The 13,142-nt window shown below is 29.6% G+C and overlaps 3 protein-coding genes across 4 annotated transcripts; 2 read left to right on the forward strand and 1 right to left on the reverse strand.

Moving 5' to 3' along the window:
• Positions 1-6,130: 6,130 nt before the first annotated feature.
• On the reverse strand, positions 6,131-7,825 carry LOC115234764. Of its 2 annotated transcripts, XM_029806084.1 has the most exons (5): positions 7,536-7,825; positions 7,304-7,382; positions 7,153-7,212; positions 6,887-7,035; positions 6,131-6,297 (listed from the first exon to the last, which is right to left on the reverse strand). In XM_029806084.1, the coding sequence occupies exons 3-5, from the start codon at positions 7,208-7,210 to the stop codon at positions 6,145-6,147; spliced, it is 360 nt and encodes a 119-aa protein (XP_029661944.1). In that variant the 5' UTR covers positions 7,211-7,212; positions 7,304-7,382; positions 7,536-7,825; the 3' UTR covers positions 6,131-6,144. The 2 variants fall into 2 exon arrangements, with proteins under 2 accessions (XP_029661944.1, XP_029661942.1); XM_029806082.1 differs by having other exon boundaries at positions 7,153-7,382.
• Positions 7,826-9,852: 2,027 nt separating this feature from the next.
• Positions 9,853-12,036, forward strand: LOC115234765. The gene is made up of 2 exons (XM_029806085.1): positions 9,853-9,952; positions 10,431-12,036. The coding sequence occupies exons 1-2, from the start codon at positions 9,872-9,874 to the stop codon at positions 11,817-11,819; spliced, it is 1,470 nt and encodes a 489-aa protein (XP_029661945.1). The 5' UTR covers positions 9,853-9,871; the 3' UTR covers positions 11,820-12,036.
• LOC115234763 lies at positions 11,868-12,803 on the forward strand. The gene is made up of 2 exons (XM_029806081.1): positions 11,868-11,903; positions 11,950-12,803. The coding sequence occupies exons 1-2, from the start codon at positions 11,868-11,870 to the stop codon at positions 12,544-12,546; spliced, it is 633 nt and encodes a 210-aa protein (XP_029661941.1). The 3' UTR covers positions 12,547-12,803.
• Positions 12,804-13,142: the final 339 nt, after the last annotated feature.

A 13,142-nucleotide genomic window follows, 5' to 3' on the forward strand; every position in this document is an offset into this window, starting at 1 on the left:
TTAAGCGATGGTATACAGATTTTGAGTCAGTGGCGCTATCAGTCGTTAAACACGGGTACATATCATACAGCCCTCGTACAATAATATTGATTTTTATAGAAGATTTTACATTAAATCAAATTACATAATTATAGAATAATTAAAATATTAAATTAAAAAATAATTTAATTTAAAGTCAATTTTTAAAACGTTATTTCTATAATTTGATTTATAAATACTTTTGTTTGATTAATAGATAATTTCATGTTTAGGTTGTATTAAATCTCGAGAAATTTTTTATCTTTTCTCCTAAAAGTTTACGTCGTAAACAAATTTTTTCAAGAGATCAAAAAATACTTATAAATACTAGATAAGATATATATTTGTTTATAAATTTTGATTTTCATTATTTATAAAATATTTAATAAAGATTAAGTTTATGTATACAGGGTAAATAATTTTAATGTTCCATTCTAAATTTTTTTTTTCCTACGTCTTTTAAACAAAAATGTTTCGCATAAAAATTGTTTGACTTTAAGGGGGATACAATATAGCGATATTAATTTGTTTATGGCACCTCTTTCGAGAAATTCTTTAATCATTTTTTTTAAATGGAAACCAATTTTTTTTTAATAAAAATTGTAGATTTCGTTAAAACAAATCAAATTGTATGTATTTGTTTAAGATTTTCTTGATTTTTCCATGATATATCTTATACTTTAATTGGACATAATTTTATATAAACTATAAAATATCTCGTAAAATATTCATTTTTCAATTATTTTCCGTAAATACTTTTATGCACAAAATAATGAAAGAAATCAATTGATGTAAAAAAAAGACATATAATTGATTTAAAAAAAAAAAAAATGTAACGGCTCGTTGTAAATTCATATTTTTTCTTAAAAAAAAATATTAACTTGCAACAAGCAGTTACACACTTTTTTAAAAAACGACTATGTATTTTCATTACCTCAATTGAGACCTCTCATTATTTTGTATATAAATGTATTGAAATAAAATAATCAAAAAAGTAATATTTTATGTTATATTTTGTAGCTTATGTAAAATTATATTAAATTAAAGTATAAAATACTTCATGGAAAAACAAAGAAAATCTTAAGCTAATACATATCTTTGAATTTATTTCGATGAGAACTATAATTTTTATTATAAAGAAAAATCAGTTTTTATTTAAGAAAAGTGATGATTAATGAATTTCAAAAGGGATCATTTCTAAACAAATTAATATCTCTGTTTTGTATCTCCCTTAAAATCAAACAACTTTTGAAACATTTTATTGTAAAAGACATAAGAAAAAAAAAATTTAAGCGGAATATTAATATTGCCCATCCTGTATATACAGAGAAACCTATTTTAATTTATCGTCCCGTTTATCTTTGCAGAGTAAAATCGAATCAAAAATATATTTAGACAAAAATTGTGTGACTTCGAGGAGGACATAAGATGATGCCACTGGTTTGATTTTGAATGAAAATCATAAGGTTATTTTAAGGTCATTTTTATTTTATTAAATGGGATCACCTTAATTTTTTTATATGAATCGGTTCCATGTAATATTCTGTGTTAAAAATTAAAAATAAGAGTATGAAGGCCAAAAATTGAATAAAAATTTTACACTTCAATCTTTAATTTGACATAATTTTACGTAAAGTATGAAATAGCTCGTAAACTATTCAATTTTTGGTCATATATCTTTATAAACATTTTACAAAAAAATATTGCAAAGAATTGATTCATATAAAAAACTTAGAGCGGTTTTAAAAAAATTGAAGATGACGTTGAAATAATCTTTTATTCAAGATCAAATCAATGGCACCATCTTATATCCTCTTCAAAATCACAAAACTTTTGTACGAAATAAAATTTTCATATCATTAATCCTTAAATTCCACACTGCTTGTACCAGCTAAAATTTCCCATTGTTGCATTTTTCAATGTAAACTTTTTTCTAAATGCATTTTTTAAAATGAAATATTATTTTTGCCTCAATACTACTAATATCGCCAATCGATTCCTTAAGAATTGTTACTCTTAAAAACACATATTATCTCTTAAAAATCGTTTATTTTGACTAAAGTTATACTGTTTTGAAAATGTAAGATCCCAATTCACACCAGTGTAAAATGTAAAGGTGCGCGAACGAAGTGTGGAATTTAAGGGTTAAATAGATCGTTTAAAATAAAATAATTTTTATTAAAAAGATTTTTTTCTAACACAATTAAAAGAATAATAACGTTTTATTAACATTAAACCTAAGTATATTGTACATATATATACACACACACGCACATACATATGTAAAACATTACAATATGTTCATATATTTTCTCCTTTATATGCTCTTTGTCCATATATGTATATAAAGAAAAATTATAAAAAGAATGATTGAAAAATAATTAGAAAAATAATTTTTGTATTGTATTTCTCAGAAAGTTTTAAGAAATAATTGATTACATGTATTTATATACAAAATTAGAAGGACGTATGCCATTGGCATCGATCTTAAGTGTTAGCCGTACGCTTAAAAAAGAAAAATAGAAGAAAATTCATTTCAAGAGGTATAAATGTATCATTAAAAGAAAATTTATATATATTTTTTTAAATGTTTTTAAAATATTTAATATACTAATACTTTTGGTAATTATTTACTATAACTGACCCAGCTCCAATGATGTTGACCTTGACATATGTTGTCAAGGACATAATCCTGAGTAACTTTTCCTTATAACTTAATCGGCGGTCTCTTATAATTTTTAAGATACGTTGTGTGGATGGGAAAGTGTATGTGTGAACGCAGTGAGTTCCGTCCCCCCTACGGGGGGGCTCCACTTCCGGAAGATATAACCTAACTCAAACCTATTTCTGAAAATTTGGTTTGAATTATACAACGTAATCCACACCAAATTTTAGTTTTAAATCAGAAATAAGTTTGGGTTAGGTTACATTTTCCGGAAGTGGAGCCCCCCCGTAAGGGGGGGCGGAACCCATTGTGTCCACGCATATACTTTACAACGCGAAGCGAAGTTCACCTCACGATTGTTGTGTGAATAAGAAAGTATATGCGTGAACGCAGTGGGTTCCGTCCCCCCTACGGGGGGGGGGCTCCACTTCCGGAAGATATAACCTAACTCAAACCTATTTCTGAAAATTTGATTTGAGTTATACAACGTCCTGATGCGGATGGACCTCGCTTCTTACGTGGAAATTACAAACTCATGTAAAAATTACGTTTTATTTCTCAAACTTTATTTGTTAATAACTTTTTAATAAACAATGACCGCCGATTAAGTTATAAGAAAAAGTTACTCAAGATTATGTCCTTGACAACATATGTCAAGGTCAACGTCATTGGAGCTGGGTCCGTTATAGTAAATAATTACCATACTTTTATTATATAAATGACGCAAGTAATTTTCACATAATATGAAATATTATACAACACAAATCTGGGACAATATGTTTATTGCGACCTGGGCACACCAAGTTTTCATACTTTGCTTTGGTGTAAGTTTGTTTAATGCGACTTAGAGTTTAAAGAAATTTTCTTTCAAATTATACATCCTGTAAGATATACTTTGCAAATCAATGGAATCCTAATCGCACTAAACATCGATTATGAATTAGTATTATAGCATACAACATATGATAAATACTCGGCTAGTTACATTGATCTCACGTATGTTTTTATATAGTTTAACAATTTGTTAACTGTGTTTAACATTTTGTTAAATTTATATTTATTACATACAAGTTTCGATATCTATTTATGTATTTGGCGTATGTTTTTTACTTTCTCTTAGAAAGGTTTTTTTGGAGGGATTTCACTACTTTTTGTAGATTCTTTTTATAATATTTGTTCTGCAAAAATATATATGTATTCTTAGCGTTACAAGGCCAGCTGCATTTCTCTATTTTCAAGTTATTTATTAATACCCATTCTCTGTATCTTTAGCACGCACTGTGTTTATTGATTTATTTGGTTATTTATTTTATATTTAATAAAATTGAATAAAATTGATAATTAATAAATAAAAATAAATAAATATAAAACATGTATTTATTCCATAAATGCTGTTATTGAATTAACAAAATTATTCACAATTATAGTTAATAAGTTATTGCACAATTTTTTTGTTTGAAGAGACAATAGTATAATTACCAAAAATTACTATTGATAAATGATAGCTAATCGCGCATGCTATTTTTAGAATTATTTTAACAGATTTACATTTATAAAATTAAACGATACAAATTCATATATGAGTGCACACATTCTAACATACCTCATACATGAGCGTTGCAAGTGCACCTTCATGAACAAACTCGCTTCGAGTGTGTGGGTATGTGAGTCTAAAATCGGAAACTCGGAAAAAATGTCACTTTTCGCGAAATAGATCTCGAGATTTAAAGATTGACTGCACCAATCTTGTTCAAACTAGTGGCAATCGAAAGCTTGTGTCAATATTATATCAGAAAAGTGCCGTTAGATTTTTTATTATAAACTTTATTTCCTGAGATATTTTAATTGAAACCCTGGCGAAAATAAAATGTAAAACGAGCGTTAACAAAACGTGAATTGGAGAGTAAATCTAGTGTAAAAGAAGAGTGACGGAAGCGTAAACAAAACTTCTAGAAGGCGTACATTGAAACATCGGAACGTAAAGAAAACGGCTATTAAGCGTTAAAAAAGCGTTAACAAAGCATCGTCAAACTCTTCAACAAGCGTAAGCAAAACGTTCTCGAATGTAAACGGAGCGTGTCGAGCTTCTTAAGGAGCGGAAACAAAGTGTCATCGAGCTCCCAGACGAACGTGAGTGGAATGTCCTCAAGCTTCTCGACAAACGTGAACGAAACGTAATGGAGCGTTATCGAGATGTAAGAAATTTCAGAATTTATATAGATCTAGAATTTATACCTATTATTCTGTAAATTTTTTAATTATATATAAAAAGCAATATAATACAAATATTGCAAAATAGTAATTAATAGTGAATAGTGAAAAATTTTTTTAGATATTTCAGATTAATCGTATTTTACTCATTGTCCTTAATATAGAAATAAACTATTAAAGCAGTTAATATGACATTCAAAATTTGATTCAAATTCAGTTCAAATTCTGGATCCGATATAAAATCTGGAATTTCTTACACTTCAATAACATTATATTTCAATAACACCCGATTATAACAAATGAAGGCAGGCAATGTCCCATAAAAAAGTCAATATCATAAATAATCATAAATAATAAATATCATAATAAAATCTTAAAATATTTTTATTCTTATTTTTATAATATTTGTAATATTTGTATTTTTATAATAGTTGTATGATTAAGATATATTCATGTTTTAATTATATGTTTAAAAAAGAAAAGAACGAGCAATTAGTCAAAGAATAAAACTACCCTGCCGAAAATGGTCGATTAAAACGGATTTAAAAAAATGTAATCCGAATCGATCGGGATTTCTGCACCGAAAATGCGGTATTAAAACCGATTGAAAATAGTCAAATCGAATTTAGTACACTTCAGGCGATTAGTATGCTTCAGGCGAGTTTCGCAGATGAAAAGTAAATTGATTTTATGTAGTGTGAAGTCGAATTTGCTGTTATCATGAGTCACGATCAATGATTGAATCGGTGTTTCTACAATTAAAACGGATTCAGTTGTTAAAAACAAATATACGATTTCTCCGCAGAGGGTCCGCCTTATATCCCCGCTTGACCGCTTTCTACTTCCAGGTTGGCTCGCTCGACCTTCGCCGCGTAGCGGCGCCGCTCGGAACTATGCGCGAACGCGCGAGCGCGTGGGCCGCCAAATTGCGGGTCGCACTATTGTATCGCGGATTATGTTTAATGTGACGACCTACGGCAGCCACAATATCCATTCGATTATTCGTGTTTATTTGGATTGACAACAATATGGATTAGAATGTAATGATTTTAGATTGGAAATAATCCGCGAAAGCGATATTAAAACCGATTATAGTTCGTTCGGAATTAAAATCGATTACTTTTTAATCCGGGCGCGGATTGAACCAATTAAAACCGATTAAAACGGATTATGTTTTAATCGGTTTTAATCGACCATTTTCGGCAGGGTATAAATATTTTTAAAAAAAGATACAAATGCAAGGATATATTTTACATTATTATTACTTTGAACTGAAACGACATTTTGAAGTTTGACGAGCTTTTTCTCCTTAAGCTTTCTGTGAAGTCAATGAAACAGTTGAAGTTAAAGATGTAGCAGTTGAAACTATAGATGGATCTGCTATTACTGCCTCCTTTTCTGTCCTAAAATAAACATAAAGAAATGTTATCAGTTATATATCATGGAAATAAATAACTATATTATTAAGAAAACAAATTTCAGTATAAAATAACTTTTCAATTAGAGAAAAACTTGGCGCTGCAAAAATTCTAAATGTAAATAATACGTAATACGATAATTAGCATATGTTCAGTTTAGCAGCGCCAAGTTTTTCTCTAATTAAAAAGTTATTTTATACTGAAATTTGCTTTCTTAAGAAAAAATTTCTTTCACTTAAATATGTTCCACTATTTGAATCACATTGCAATTTGATACAATTTTTAATATAAGAAATAATAATAAATAAATTTTGTAACATAAATTTTTATTAGTTGGCGCAATATTTTTATCATATATCACATTATTTTTGTAGAAAATTAAAACAACTATTTTGTGAAATAGTTTTTTAGTTTGGATGTGACAGTTTTTGTATTAAAATAATTAAGTTTTTGTATTAAAATAATTAAAATAACACTATTTTGTATGAGTTTTTTTATATGTATACAGCTATAACAATTCTAAAATCTGAATGCTCACATCTCAAGGTGCCCAAATGATTAAAGTTTTACTTACTGCTTTTTCTCGATGAGCTAAAATTGAGGAAGATGCTGTGTTTTGCTGTCTCTCATCTTGGGAAGTATTGTCGGGTTCATCAAGTGCATCTGAAGGCCACGTAGGCCAACTAATTCTTTTATCGTAATCATTTAATCCTTCGATACTTCCTATAAAATAAGAACATAATATAGAATTAATATATGAGTTGATAAATGTTATAGAACATTTACCATTAATATTTTTATAAAGATAATTTGTTTCAAGAATTACTTTGTAGGTCTTACCTGCAAGCTTGCCAATGTACGCATAGTATCTTTGTTCTTTTCCTTCCACATCGTTCATTGCTGTTTTTACAGAATATAAAATATTGGAGTTGAAGTCTTTATAGTTTTTGGGAGAAAACTGGTTACCTTCTTGAGTTTTAATTTTACGCACCGAAATATCTTCAACATCACCATTGTAATATCTAACTTTGGCATACCACTTTTTAAAATCCGTGGAAATCATTATTATACTAAAATATAGAACACAAAAAATATGATATTAAACAAATTAAAAAAATAACAATTAGCCCCCGTTCACATTGCTTATGGACTCGGAACCTTAATTTGTCAAGACGAATGTGAGCAGCGGCAATTTCCAGGCGGAAAAATCGTACTTGACTTACGGAAGAGTGCTAAATGGTCAATAACTTGATTCTTGACTTTTTTTACCCGCAGACCGGTCGGCCCGGGGGCTAGGATAATGAGGTTATATGCTTGTGAAGCCAAAGAAATTTCTCTCATAGAGAAATTAATGTTTCCTTTAATGTTCGATGAACTTTCGACCGAAGACTCAAACTCAATTTTATTGATCAGTGATCCAAACTCGACTCTTCTGTTTGATCTCGACTCTTTCTTTTGCACGTATGTACAAGTTTCGCGGTGAAACATCAATCTCACATGGGCCTGTTGCCAGAAATGGATCCGGCCTTAGAACCAGTGTTGCCAACTATAATATTTAAAATTCCGCTATATGACTCACTAAAAAACTCCGAAATAAGCTAAATTAAAAATAAATAAGCTAAATAATAAGCTAAATATAAAATAACTTTTATTATATTTGAATCTTATTATATTTAAATTTAAACATTTAGTTTTATAAAGATGAGTCTTTATTCATATACAATTAAAAGATATAAAGATACTTCTGATACAAAATAAAATTTTTTTTAGCGTTTTTCTACGTGCACCTTGGCCCCTACTTCTCAACACTCGGTCTAGGGGTGCGTTCCGTTTCACGCATTGAGCGCATAGATCGCCTGGAAATCGTTCACGCATAAACATAGTATATCTAGACCAGTGCTGGGATTTAGATGCAACTTTCGGCCGGATTTCTTGACTATGTCTATGAGTTCACGTAACATATATTATAGATTTCCAGGCGATCTATGCGCTCAATGCGTGAAACGGAACGCACTCTAGATGTACTATGTCTATGCTTATACCGCATTCGATGCGCATGCGTATAAAAGCGGCTTAGTCAACGTCTAACAAAACTGCCACTGATCAGAAAAGTTAAATAAAGTTGAGAAGTTCGCGTTAAGAAATATACAGTAAAAACATATACAGTAAAAGATATCTATTTCAAATCAAATATTTTTGTGAAAAGTTAAGAAACAAATGACAAGTTATTGGCTTTATACAGCATTTCTCTATAAACTAAGTGCGATTTCTAATCCTCCACCCTCCACCTCTAACCTCTATAGAGACTGCCACCACTTGCATTCATACTGTCTGACCAAAGAGTTCTTAAAAGCATTTTCCAAATAATTGGAAATATTACATATTTTAATCAAATTTTACATATTTATTGTTTATTTCAAATAATGCTTTCATTATGAAGTATAAACAATATCTTTTCAAGGATGTTCCTATTCCTCGTTGTACTGCTGTCGTAACCCGACCAATTTCTCAATATATTAAAAGATAAAACAATAAAGTTAAACAGAAAAGATTAAGAAAGAGCTGAGTAAAGCAATGCATTAAAATTAGAAAAGAGATCAAGGAAAGATAATTAAGAAAGAATAAAAGTAATAAAAGATTATTAATAAAATAAAGTAAGATACGTGACTAAAGAGAAGGAAGTTACGGTCAAGTTCTCGGAAGCTGAGTAAGCAGCTGACTAGACAGCTGACGAGCGGAGCACGAGACATGCTCCGGTCAGGGACACCACACTCCTTCCTAATCAACGACCTAATTAATTAATATATATTGAGCGCGAGATGCACCGACGCTAGCTCAGTAATATAGCTCATTAACATCGCTCACTACTCGTTTACTCGCTCGCTCATATCAACAGTATCGATATACCGTACATCGCGCCTGACTATTATAATCGCGAATAAGTAAAAGTGTACCAAAACCTGTGAAATATATTAATTTATACCTAACGTCCGGGAGTGTCTTATTTCGAGCGTGGATCCTAATCCTTTGGGCGTATAAATCCCTAAAGACCTCTTCCTTAGCGGCTAGAGGCACAACACTGCGTATCGACGGAAAAAAAGGACGCATATAAAATGGACTACTAAGAATATTATATATGTTAGATTCAAGTATAATATTTATTTAAAAAGAATTAGTTTTAATGCTTTTCTAATATCTAATAGCGTCTTCCATTGGGAAAAACTCGCAGCACCAAGTGCTTGAAACGTATATCATTGGTATTATTTATGAGCATGTTCTGAATGCTGCACATTTCATTGGGAATGCAAAATGCTCTCAATGCGCACTGAGAGTAGTTTGCACTCCCAATGAAATGTGCAGCATTCAGAATATGATCATTAATATTACCAATGATATACATTTCAAGCACTCAGTGCTGTGAGTTTTTCCCAATGAAAGACGCTATAAGTTTTTGTAAAAAAAAGAAATATCGGTTATCTCTTTTTTATTTCAGAAACATGCAGAGCATGACGACATGCACGAGATTATGTCAAGTGAAGAACATGCAGAGCATGACAACATGCATGAGATTATATCAAGTGAAAATGATGCTTGCATTCACAATCCTAAGAAATTTGTGAACTCATTGTTAGTGGATAAGGTGAATAATTTAATATGCATGATAAAATATTTTTTAGCAAATTTGGATGCATTAGTGCACACTGATGTATCAGGTGATTGCATAAGTTCGTGCCCGATTTAAATATAAACTTCAATAGATTATATTTTAGAGATAAGGTATCGTGTATAAATTTACAATAGCAAATAATTAAAACAATAAGATTATTAATATTACAAATTATTTTTATTACTTATTATTATTGTTAAATACGAATAACGATGATAATAATTTGTATTATCAATTATTTTATTGTTTTAATTACTATTTAGTTTTAATGCTATTATAAATTTATATATCACAGCTTTTAATATGCATTAAGTGTATATTAAAACTAACCAAATTCATTATTAGATTTCCACAAGAGAAATAAGAATTTTTTTTTTACTTATAAAATTTATTTCACATACTTCATAATTGACAGCTTGATATGAAATTATTTATGCCTGTAATTTGCCAGGAATCTGAACTGAGGAATTCTTCAAAAAGTGATGGATTTGAGGAAATTCAATTAGAAGTTCTGGAAAATAACTCACAAATTTCTTCATATGTGAACACATCTGAACCGTCTTCCTATCAACAATCTTCTCGTATCATTGTCAATGAAGAAGACAATTTTTGGAAAGAAAGACAAAATGAGAAACATACTATATGTCCGTGTACAAAATCAACTGCAGAAGATGTTATGCTTATGTGTTTGACTCTAGGATTGAGGCATAATTTATCGTGGCTAGCACAAGTAGATATTTTGAAAATGATAAATGCATTGCATTTATGCAATGATTGCAACTGTGGACATGTTATCAGTGTTTACTCCTCAAATTATTTTTTATCCATAGATTTGGAATCTCAATTTAAGAGACTTCTTAAGAATACAACTATTATTGATTCTCTTCTGACTTATAGATTTAATCGTTCAAAAATTAACGATACTGCTTTAGAAGATATCTATGATGGAGCAGAATATAGAAAACACTTTGATAATGGAAAGGTTCTTTCACATCTTTATAATTTCTCGTATTCATTTAGTACTGATGGTATTCCTATGGGTAAATCTTGTGGCAAAACAATATGGCCCATTTATGTTACGATAAATGAACTGCCACCAAAGGAAAGGAGTAAACACGTCTTACTTGCCGGATTGTATGTTGGGAAAAAAGATCCAAATCAAAATGTTTTTTTACAACCTTTTATTGAACAAGCTAACAAGTTGTCTCTTCACGGCTTTCATTGGAATCACAATGGAAAAGATGTAATAAGTAAAGTGATTCCTTTGTGTGCTATCGTTGATTCTGTAGCTCGATTTCAAATGTTAAATATGTCTGGCATCAATGCTTACTATGCATGTACATTTTGTTATCAAAAAGCTGAACATACGGTGAAAGGGCAGAGATTTCCTCCATGTACATACAAAGCACCTGAACGAACAACAAATAGTACTATAAAAGACATCGAGAAAACTTATGAAAAGCGAAACGAACGTGATGAAAGAAAGCGATATGTAAAAGGCGTGAAGGGACCAACAGCATTGTTACAATTACATTTCTTTAATTTGATTGCTGGATTTGTGCCCGGTTATATGCATTGTATTCTTCTGGGTGTTATTCGATTGCATACAAAATTGCTTTTTGATTCTACCCATAAAAAATTTTGGAAAAATATGAGAAACAATGATGAAATAGCTATGAAGCACTTAATATCTGCCATTGATGAACATTTTATTAACATATGTGCTTTGACCTCTATCACTCGATCCGTTCGTTCTCTTTCACAGATAAGTATTTGGAAAGCGTCTGAATGGAGATCTTGGCTAATATTTTATTGTATACCGTGCTTGAAAGGTTTTTAAAAAAAAAAATATTTAAAGCATCTTGCTATGCTGTCAAAAGCTACAAACATGCTTCTGCAAAAGTCTGTTACAAAAGAAAATGTCGTACAGGCACACGAGTTATTTTTGAGTTGTTTTCTTATTTAATAAGTACTTTGGTGTTACATCAATGGTATTAAATGTGCATCTTTTAACTCACATTGCACAAAATGTTTTAAACTGGGGTCCTCTTTGGACTCATAATGCTTTTGTGTATGAAGGACAGAATCGCCACTTGCTGCAATTGTTGCAGAGTCCAGGTCATGTTGTAAAGCAAATAGCTTGCAAGTTTTTGATATTCAGTGATTTACCAATTTTGTGCAATGAGTTGATATCAACCAAATCGGTAATCAAATTCTGTGAAAATGTTATGCAAAATAAATTGCAGCATTTTATAAGATGCGAAGGAGTAGTTCTCTTAGGTAAAAAAGAAATATGTAAATTTTTACCCGAGGAATATATCTGCGTTAAAGAATACAGTTTTAGTTTAGAAGATTGTACATTATTTAGAAGAATGTTATATAATGGTATAAGATATTGTTCTGAGGATTATGCAGCTAATAAGAAACATAATGACTCATATATTTTGACTCATTATGAAATGATAGCCGTTATAAAAAAGATTATACATATATCTGATTCTAAAGTATTAATTCTAGTGCAAGAGGTTGTGGTGCAGAAGGAATCTTTGTTGTCTGATGAAGACTAAATATACTCAAATTAAACAATTCACAAGTTACGGGAAATTTTTTTGTATTCAACCCTTTGAAATAGATGCTCAATGTGTATTTATAGACCTCGTAAGCAACAAATATCTTTGCAAAATGCCATTTGGTTGTTATGGCGATTAGTGACTTATTTCACTTCATATCATTATCACATAACATTAAATAATACTTCATATCTATGTAATCAAATATATATTTGAGTACTGTAAAATATAATATTAATAAACTTAATATTGCTTTATACCTCGATTATCTTAATTTTTTAACCCAATGAAAAAGTTGTATAATCATTTCCTTAAATCCATTTTTTAACTTTAGTATCAATGTATAGTTTTAAACAAAAACGAGATAAAATGAAAGCAAAATTGGTAAAAAATGTTCTCACAACATGGTATCATAAAAAGTAATTAATAAGAAATAATATATATTCCGCTTTTTCTATAAAGTTTTTCAATTACTTTTAACTTTATTATTAGTTTGAATAAGTTTTTTAAATAATATATTATATAATAAATCTCAAATAATTGCCTAAAGTATTTCTGTTTATTCAAGTTTTTTATCATTTTTATAAATTAAA

The sequence above is a fragment of the Formica exsecta genome, unplaced genomic scaffold, assembly GCF_003651465.1.
Source record: "Formica exsecta isolate Colony F162 unplaced genomic scaffold, ASM365146v1 scaffold204, whole genome shotgun sequence".
NCBI lineage: Eukaryota > Metazoa > Arthropoda > Insecta > Hymenoptera > Formicidae > Formica > Formica exsecta.